At 39.1% G+C, this 10059-nt stretch overlaps 1 protein-coding gene across 2 annotated transcripts in view; it reads left to right on the forward strand.

Annotated features, from left to right (window-relative positions):
• Positions 1-9616, forward strand: part of gabrb3 (gamma-aminobutyric acid type A receptor subunit beta3) — a 10582-nt gene extending 966 nt beyond the window's left edge. The window contains exons 2-6 of one of the 2 annotated variants that reach the window (XM_054603366.1): positions 209-291; positions 1401-1538; positions 2729-2881; positions 6645-6898; positions 9251-9616. In XM_054603366.1, coding sequence (XP_054459341.1) covers positions 209-291; positions 1401-1538; positions 2729-2881; positions 6645-6898; positions 9251-9616 — 994 coding nt within the window. The remainder of the gene's footprint in view (positions 1-208; positions 292-1400; positions 1539-2728; positions 2882-6644; positions 6899-9250) is intronic. The other variant, XM_054603367.1, reaches the window with a different exon arrangement.
• The last annotated feature ends 443 nt before the right edge of the window (positions 9617-10059 follow it).

Consider the following 10059-nt stretch of genomic DNA (forward strand, 5'->3'; position numbering starts at 1 on the left):
AAATGAGAAAGAGTCTGACTCTCAAATAAATAATAATGAATATCGCTGCATGGCCAGTATGTTTGTGTCTCTCTGTGATGATTTGTTTATTTGAGTTGTTTCTACAAAGTGGGTAAAGAAGCACATATATAGGATGTCTTCCTCTTTGTGTCTTCACCACCTTTTAAAACCAGGTCTAAGTAATAAACCCTCTCCTGTGTTGGTTCAGAATCACAACGACAGCAGCCTGCATGATGGATCTGAGGAGATACCCGCTGGACGAGCAGAACTGCACTCTGGAAATTGAGAGTTGTAAGTTTGAGCCTCACGTCTTGTTCTTAGTGAAGAAATACAGCAGACAGCTTTATTTTTTTTTACCCCTTTAAAATATGAACGGCACCATGATTCCCATAAAAGAAAAACTTCTCACACTCCTCATCTCGTGGAGACAGAAAACTGCAGCGACTGCTGAATTGCGTTCGATTTATTAGGCGGTCGTATCTCAGTGAGATTGCTCGCTTCACCGGCTGCAGTTAGAGCTGCTGAGTCGGGGCAGAAAGTTTTAACCAGGGAGTCATTTCAATAGCAGAGTATGGAGAGTTATAAGGGACGAAACTATATCATTTAATGATTTAATAAAGAAATTAATGAATATTTAATTTAGTAATATATATATATATATATATATATATATATATATAAATGTATATTTTGTTATTTATGTTTGTATGCATTTATTTATTTATATAACTCTATATATAATTTATTTATTTATCGTTTGTTCTTATATATCTACACATTTGTTTGTTTATTTATTTATTTGTATATTGATTCTTTTTTTACTTATCTATTCATTCACACATAGAATTGACAGATTTACATATATTTTGCTGTAACACTATGGATAAAGGAAAGTTTAGATAAATAAATATATATATATAATAACATAATTATATGTAAATTAATACATAAATACACAAATAAAGTGACTTTTTTAATATTGATATATTTATTTAATATATTAAATATCTTATGTTATTTGTGAATAATTTATTGATAGTGACAATTAAACATTAGATTAAATATTATTTATTTGAGCATTTAATTATGTAATTATTTATGTTTTTACATATTTAGATTCGGCCCTTAAAACCCTCCATAGTAGTGCACAATGATGACGAGTCCAGACATGTCTCAAAGGTTAAAGTCTGTGTTCTGCATCATTCAATCAGCACAAACAGCCATCAGAGTCGATGTGATTCACAGGACTCACTTTAAATCAACTGTAGCTATTAGAAACCCAGATTTAACTTTAAAGAAACAAAAATACAGTTATTCATTTCAGTCCTTTCCCACTCCTAATAATCCAATAATCAATAATCAATAATCAATAACCCCTCCTCCCCCCTTGTTTCCTGCAGACGGCTACACAACAGACGACATAGAGTTCTACTGGAAAGGAGGAGACACCGCTGTGACCGGGGTGACGCGCATCGAGCTCCCTCAGTTCTCCATCGTGGACTACAACCTGGTCTCCAGGAACGTGGTCTTCTCCACAGGTGAGTCAGTCTGAAGCCGGTCCACGTGTTGACCACGATAGAGCTAGTTCAGCACTAACGCTTGATAAAGCTAACAACTGAAGGTATTTCTGTCCGTTTGGTTTTTATATAAGAACTTGTAATTGTGCATTTGTTCGTTAAAACGGACTCAAACCAGATCAGATTGAACCCTAGTTATCCGACAGGAGTTCAGAGAGACGCTGGAGGTTAACGTAACGTTCTGGAGGTTTGTTATATTTTATGCCATCAGACAGAAACAGTCTAAAGTCAATCCTTTATTTCTAGATCTGATATATAAACATATATTGTTGATGAGGATTTTTTCTCTTCTTTCGATTAATGGAATTAACAAATAATCAACAGATTATTCAACGGTCATAAAACGTTGCATCCCTACATCAGGTTAAAGATATTTAAGTGTTATTTATTTGTTATTTTTTAAATGATTTATCATTCAGCTAATCTGCTGTATCAGGTCCGATGTTATTGGTCAATGTAATTTATGTCACTTCAGTGAATCTGAACAAACCATTTAAAACACCAAAGTCTCACATTAACACAAACACACTAACAGATGGAGGCAGCAGTAGAGCAGCAGCTCCTGTGTTCTGAGAGGTTAAATCTCTGTTTTTGTCAATGGAGTCTGGTGTCTTTGTAGAGAGATTCATATTTATGGTACAGGGGTAAAAGTTAAACTTCTCATCTTACTTTCAACAAGAAAAGAATCAGCGTATTTCAGACTGTTCCTTTAACATTGTGTATAAATGTGTTTTATTTTTCTCTGCATTGTGCTGTTTGTTCACATATAATCTCAAGGCTAAATTTCATAAGATGATTTTTGAGCCACGCATGCTTCTTGTTTCCATGGTGATGAAACCATGGGACCATCACCATAGGAACCAAAACAAAGTGCCAGACATGCCCTTGTTCCTCTTGAATAAGACTTCTTCTTCTTCTTCTTCTTCTTCTTCTTCTTCTTCTTCTTCTTCTTCTTCTTCTTCTTCTTATCCTTCCTCTTCTTATCCTTCTTCTTCTTCTTCTTCTTCTTCTTCTTCTTCTTCTTCTTCTTCTTCTTCTTCTTCTTCTTCTTCTTATCCTTCCTCTTCTTATCCTTCTTCTTCTTCTTCTTCTTCTTCTTCTTCTTCTTCTTCTTCTTCTTCTTCTTCTTCTTCTTCTGTCTCATCCTGCAGGTGCCTACCCTCGACTCTCTCTGAGCTTCAAGCTGAAGAGAAACATCGGGTACTTCATCCTGCAGACCTACATGCCCTCCATCCTCATCACCATCCTGTCCTGGGTGTCGTTCTGGATAAATTACGACGCCTCGGCCGCCAGAGTTGCATTAGGTATGATGTGTGGCGTGCTGTAGATCGACCTCGGCTGGTCTCTGTCCTTCAGACGGATGTCTCTTCTGTCTCGTGGTTTGGGCCTGCAGACTTTTAACATGCTTCTTCACCATGGATGTATAAAGAGAACCGGACACAGCGTCAGAGGCAGCGCCTATGAGATGCATGACGCAAATACGGTTCTCCACTTTAGAGTGATTAAATTAACCAGATCTTCCGGCGATTTCCGCATCCAAAAGCCTACAAAGACACAAAGCCCCGCCCCTTTCTGTGTCGCCAATAGGACCTTATTTTGGAAAAAAAATATTAACAGTATTCAACATTTTTTGATTTTGTATGAATGGTGCCATGAATAATACATGTTTGGCAATTTAAAATTATAATGTTCTCAATTTGTCTGTTAAACAGCTCAGTGAACTTCACCTCTCATCTCACACAATCCACAACACACACACCAACATATCCGTTAGCTTGGCTTGCTAGCTAGCTAGCTAACTTAGCTATGTTCAAAATGAAAAGTTATCTTAACTGATCTGTTTTTTAATACCGTTGACCTCCGTACATATTTTTCAGGGACTTTCCCTCTCTATTGAGCATGAGTACACACAGGACACATCCGAGTACACGCAGTACACATTCAAGTACACACAGGACACATTCAAGTACACACAGGACACATTCAAGTACACACAGGACATATTCAAGTACACACAGGACACATTCAAGTACACACAGGACACATTCAAGTACACACAGGACATATTCAAGTACACACAGGACACATTCAAGTACACACAGGACACATTCAAGTACACGCAGTACACATTCAAGTACACACAGGACACATTCAAGTACACACAGGACATATTCAAGTACACACAGGACACATTAAAAAAACGTAAAAATGTAAACTTCAACTTTAATCTTAAACTTAAAACCTAAAACTTAGACTTAAAACTTTAACTTAAGACTTTAACTTGAAACTTTACCTTAAAACTTAAAGTTTAAAAAATAATTTGGCATTAAAAACTGAACTACATTGATCCCCTCTGGAGTATTTGCCTTAATGAAATCCTCATTCATCATTTGTGGTCTTTATAAGAAAGATTCCGTTATTGTAACATTTATTATTAAACGATGTCTCTGTGATTTAAAGATGAATAGACTCTGTGATCAGCTCCTCCTCAGAGTCAGACGTGTTCAGAGACGGTTCTTCTGCTTTAGTGATCACCGTCTGAGACACTGAGAGATCAATGCAGTCAGAGAACATTTACATTCACTCTTCTACACAAATCCAATCACTGTCCACGTGATGAATCACTGCAGGAATACTCCCTGACATCATAGTGGTCAGAATCTCCTGAGGAAACATATCAGGCTTCATATGTGAGCTGTGGAAAAATAACCAGACTGTGTTTCACTTTCAATCTGAATGCAGCTGAATTAATGAGTCTATTAAACCCAAATGATGATATTTTTCTAAACCTGAGTATTTCAACATATTTTACTAAACCTAACAAGTTGTTTCCTGTGAAGATGGAAGTTTATTTTGAAAAGGCTGTCTTCCCGTAGCGAGCAGAAGTTTGCGCGTGTTGTTGGAGTCTATAAAAAACTTTTCATATAAACGGTTGTATGAGTTCACGTTGAAAAGGGAGGAGCTCAGCAAACGTCCAGTAATCATCTCCATGATGAGATCATTCCTTAACGTGTCCTTGTTCCTTTAACTGATGTCACGACCGTACTCTGCACTGAAACTATTTGTTGGTTTTGCAGAGAAAGCCTCTCCTCTGAGCTCTAAGAGTCTCCACATTCTTGCTTTTCTCTTTGTTCTGCAGAAATCAATGCTCTGAACCCACAGAGCTCTCCACTCCCCCACACACATGCAGCACTGAGCAGAGCTACGTTTGTGGTGTAATTATGTAAGCCTGAGTCGACAGGAATAGACGCAGCGCCCACAAAGACAACACGGACACATTTACTGTTGATGGTGCACATTACGGAGAGAATTACTACACTGCTGTTTGTTGTGTATCTGCTGAGTGTGTTCAGGAGCTACGTGAGCTCTGATAACGGAGCGTTTTCTGCTTATCCAACACCAGTCAAGTCACACTCTCCAAGAAAACACATCCAGGAACTTTCATCTGAAGTCTTTTGATGCTTTAATGTTCGTTATAATCACGTTTGATGGAAGTGTTTGTAGTTCTCTTTTGATCTGGAAATTCTTTATTAGAGGTGTCCTCAAATACAATAATACAAAACAAGCACAATGAAGACAAAACATGAACAACAAACTGAAATAACAACAAGATAATTAAATAATACCAAATATGACAAAAAATAAAAAAATAAGACATTCAAAATCAAGAGGTCAAACTCAAACAGAGCATGAAAATGGATCATTCTTTCATAGGTTATGGAAAAGCATTACTATCAGTGATAGCATTAAATAATAAAGTAATAGGACATAATTACAATGATGTATTTATTGACATGCACAACTAATCCTATAATAAGAACCATGATGAGTATTCCTTCATTTTAACCCCAGTAATTCTAAAATAATGGATTTTTAATAAAGAAATACTTTTTGTTTGCTGCACATGGAGGTCTGTCAGCAGGAAGCTGAGTTCTCCCACAAACCAGTTCTCACAACTTATGTCACTGATGTGACAAAGTATTGATATTATATCTTGATAAAAGATAAGTTGTCCGAGCCAAACACAAAGGATTCAATATTTTAATAATTGGCAAATCAAAGGTTTTACAGACTACTCTTTGATAATTGTGGTGGTCTACGGAGAAAATGCTTTTTTTTTAAGTTTCAGCAGGCTTCTGTGGAAAATTAGCAGCAAGGTTATCCATCTCTGTAAATTCATCCATGAGTATCAGCAACTGATTTGTAGAGTGTTGACATCAGAAAGTAGTAACATCCTTAACCCCTGACTGAGTTTGTCAACATCAACAGATGTAACAGTTACATCTTTCCAGATGTTCTTTACCAAATGTGGTGACAGTTGCTCTAAATCTGTAGGAGGAGCAAAGATGCTGATTTTGACACAATTCAAGATGTTGCAAAATCAATCTAGCCGCAAATAGGCGTGGCTTATATGGATAAATTCAATTTTAAAGAAAATCAAGAACAAATGTTGTTTCTGACACTTACTCTTCAAGAGTTACAAGCCAAATCGTAAAGTTCGTCAAAATCTGGACAAATTACACCACACTGCTTTTCCTTTGGTCCTAATCAATACACCTGCCAAGTGTGAAGTCGATCGTATGAACAGTTCTCGAGATATGAGAAGGACACACAGACAGACAAAGACATTCAGACAAACATCAGTAACGAGGCCATGAACACAATTATTTGTGCATGAATAACTATAAAAAGGTGATGCACTGATGTTACACTTTAAGTAACACAGTGTTAGATTAAATGACAGAGCAAAAGAATATCTGCCTGAAATATTCTACACAAACTACATTTGATCAACAACTTTTCATCAACAACAGATAGCGACTGCCTCCAGTGCTGTAAATAGTAAAAACTAACAAACTTTAACCCACATATGTTCAGAAAACTGTCTCTGGATTATTGTTTTATGGTTGAACATAAAGTTTGTCACTTCACATTTTTGGTTTAGGACTTTGTCTTCTAAGAGACATCTGTATTTTTAATGACCATGCAGTCTGTATTTGAGGTTAGTTTGGTTTATTTTCAAACTTGCAACACTATAATTCGTTTTTAAATCTTCTGTTCCTCCAGGGATCACCACTGTCCTGACCATGACGACCATCAACACCCATCTGAGAGAGACTCTGCCCAAGATCCCCTACGTCAAAGCCATAGACATGTACCTGATGGGCTGCTTCGTGTTCGTCTTCCTCGCTCTGCTCGAGTACGCCTTCGTCAACTACATCTTCTTTGGTAGAGGTCCTCAAATGCAGAAGAAGCTGGCCGAGAGGGCTCAGAAGGCAAATAATGACCGGGAGAACTTTGACGGACCAAAGGTGAGAATCGTTTCTAAACAGCAGATAATCAAGTTATACTCAATCCATGGAGTTAACCACAGAAACACTGGAGGTTCAGAACAACAGAACACATTGTTAGAAGAGCTTTTTAACTAACGTAAAGTAAAGAACATGTTTATTGTATGTAGGCAAGACTGTTCAGACTTGGTCAAAACCAAGAGACAACCTCCGGTTCGGCTGAGTGAATCCAAAGCTTCATGTGTTAAAGCTGCATTCTCTCTAGTGTCCACCAGGGGGCGACTCCTCTGGTTGTATAGAAGTCTATGAGAAAATGACTCTACTTCTCTCTTGATTTATTCCCTCAGTAAACATTGTAAACATGAGTTTATGGTCTCAATCTCTAGTTTCAAGTCTTCTTCAATACAGCATGATGTTCATTTAGTAAATGATGCTCCATTTAGAGTCAAACAGACCATAAAGCAGGGGATGCTTTAGGGCGGGGCTACACACTGATTGACAGGTCGACACCAGAGACGTATACGGCGTCTCTACGTCACTCCTCCTCAGTCCATATATGGTCACTTCCTGCAAAACTTGTCGACTGTCATAATCCAAGATGGCGACGGCGAAATCATCAAACTCGAGGCTTCATAACATAAATCCACAAACCAATGAAAGGCATGCACAGGAGTCAGGTCCTCTATATGACCTCCATCAGTTAAAGAGACCATCAGAGAGAAGATTGTCTGTTTCTATATAGTTATTCTTAAAGCTCAACTCTGGTGCCCGGAAGCACTATCATTGTTGTCCACAGGGGCGCCATAATCGACACTAAATTAAAGTTCCTCGTAGTCACTTTAAGTTCTCTACGTTGTGTTAGTTTCACACACAATAAGTTGGTTTTACACAGGACATGAACAGTGGTCTCCTGGGTCAAAGTCCCGTGTTTTTCCATCGTCGCTCTTTATACTACGACACCTGAACTCCTCCTCGTCTCCCGTCATAATTTCTACAGCAGCAGGTATGACGAGTACAGGAGGTTGTTTATCATTACATTACATTACAGTCATGTAGCAGACGCTTTTATCCAAAGCGACTTACAGGAAGTGTATTCAACATAGGTATTCAAGAGAACTACTAGTCACCAGAAGTCATCAGTGCATCTCCTTTCTTAAACAAGCATCTTAAAGCATAAACCAGAGCAAAAGTATAGTGCAGAGGCAAATTACTACGAAAACAATAATTGCAACAGACTAATACGAATATAGTAAGTGCTACAAACTACTACGAATAGGATAAGTGCAGTAAACGAATACGAATTCAATAAGTGCAGCGAACTGATACGAATACAGTAAGTGCAACAACTAATATGAATACAATAAGTGCTACGAGGAAGGCTCAGGGTAGTACTTATCATGTGGAGCATTAATTATGTGTAATAATTAGTCAACACTGGACGTCTGCGGTCCAACTACTTCCTGTCTGTCCCCTCGTCGTCTCTGTGATTCCATGTGAACGCCTCCAGCTGATCTCAGCTCAGTTAAAGGACTCTCTGCTTGTCTTTCTCCTGGATAGTCCCTTCTGGAAGGAGGCAATTGCAAATCTTCGTCTCTTAAACTGTCCAATCAGGCAGAAGGGCGTCGCCACTCTCGGCGGGTGAGTCTCTGTCTCTGTTGTCTCATCTGTGAAAAGTTTGACCTCCTCATTTAACCCGACGAGCATTAATAACATCTCAACAAGACATTTCTGTCACCATCAATATCATATTTTCATGTTTTCACGTTTTCATCTCTTTCATTTTTTCTTCTGTGGTGTTTTATTGTTTTTCAAACCTTGATGTCCTGCACAGTTAATACACAATACATACATAACATACATAACCTGCTCATCATTTACTTTATTACATCTTATATGAAGAAAACACAAACAAATTACAGTGTACACATCATTTTTTCCTAAACCTCATTAAGTATTTTACGATCTTTTCTTAAAGCTAACTAAGTATTTTAGTTGTCTTAACCTAGCTGAGTAGTTCTGAAAATGTTCATGTTCTGCAGGATATAAGAAGATGAATGTTCAGCGTGTGACTGTGTCATGTGACCACGCTGTGATGTGACTGTGTACATATTGTGTCCTGATGATTGACGATGGTTTGTGGGGGGTGCGGTCGCTGTCATGACTCGAGCATCAGAGCACATCCTGCCCAACCTTGAGCTGATTTGTGAGGCAGTGATTTAACGTTGGGACGGGGAAACCGGGTCGTGAAGGCCGCTCCGTGTTCCTCTCTGAGCGGTAATCCGTCATCCCGCCGCACGCCGCCGAGTGTCATCAGTCACTGGAAACCGACGCCCCTTTTCTTTTTTTTCTAACGCCGCTTCCTTCCTGTCTTGTTCCGTCTAGGTCGACTCCCGGGGGAACATTTTGCTGACGACCTTGGAGATCCACAACGAGGTGGGAGGGAACGAGATCACAACCTCCGTCAGCCACAACTCATCCCCCTCCTCCTCCTCCTCCTCTTCCACCACGGTGTTCGACAACTCGGGGGTTCAGTACAGGAAGCCCAGCGGGCCGCAAGAGGCCGGGCGCCAGAGTCTGGACCGGAACGCCCACGTGAAGAAGACGCGTCTGCAGAGACGATCCTCGCAGCTGAAAATCAAAATCCCCGACCTCACCGACGTGAACACCATCGACAGGTGGTCTCGGATAATCTTCCCCTTCAGCTTCTCGCTCTTCAACACGATCTACTGGCTCTACTACGTCAACTAGAGCGCCGACGCTTCTAAACCCGTCTCTGTGTCGTTTCTGAAGAACGTTATGTGAACCTTTCTTATCGTAGCGAGTTCAGAGTCACAACAGGAAGAGTGGTTTGCAAAGACTTTGATGAGATGTGAAGAACTCTGTGAAGAGCTGAGACTGAGACTTTATAGTATTTATGCTGCTTTAGGTCTGTTATTACAGCTGTTTTCGTTACGGATCAACGGACGCTGTATTACAAGTGATTGCGAACGACCAGACTCGTATCATTATTACAGTTTGTCTGTCATCACGCAAACTCAGACCAGACTCTGAGTTTATGATCTGCAGTGAAACCAGACTAGAATAGAAATAGAGTAGAACGGACTCTTGAACTTCGGGTCATTTGACTATTCAAAAGAAAATGGCGATTGTTGTCATTGGAAACAGAGGTCAATAAACCGTTTTTTTGTTTT

The sequence above is a fragment of the Anoplopoma fimbria genome, chromosome 8, assembly GCF_027596085.1.
Source record: "Anoplopoma fimbria isolate UVic2021 breed Golden Eagle Sablefish chromosome 8, Afim_UVic_2022, whole genome shotgun sequence".
Lineage (NCBI taxonomy): Eukaryota > Metazoa > Chordata > Actinopteri > Perciformes > Anoplopomatidae > Anoplopoma > Anoplopoma fimbria.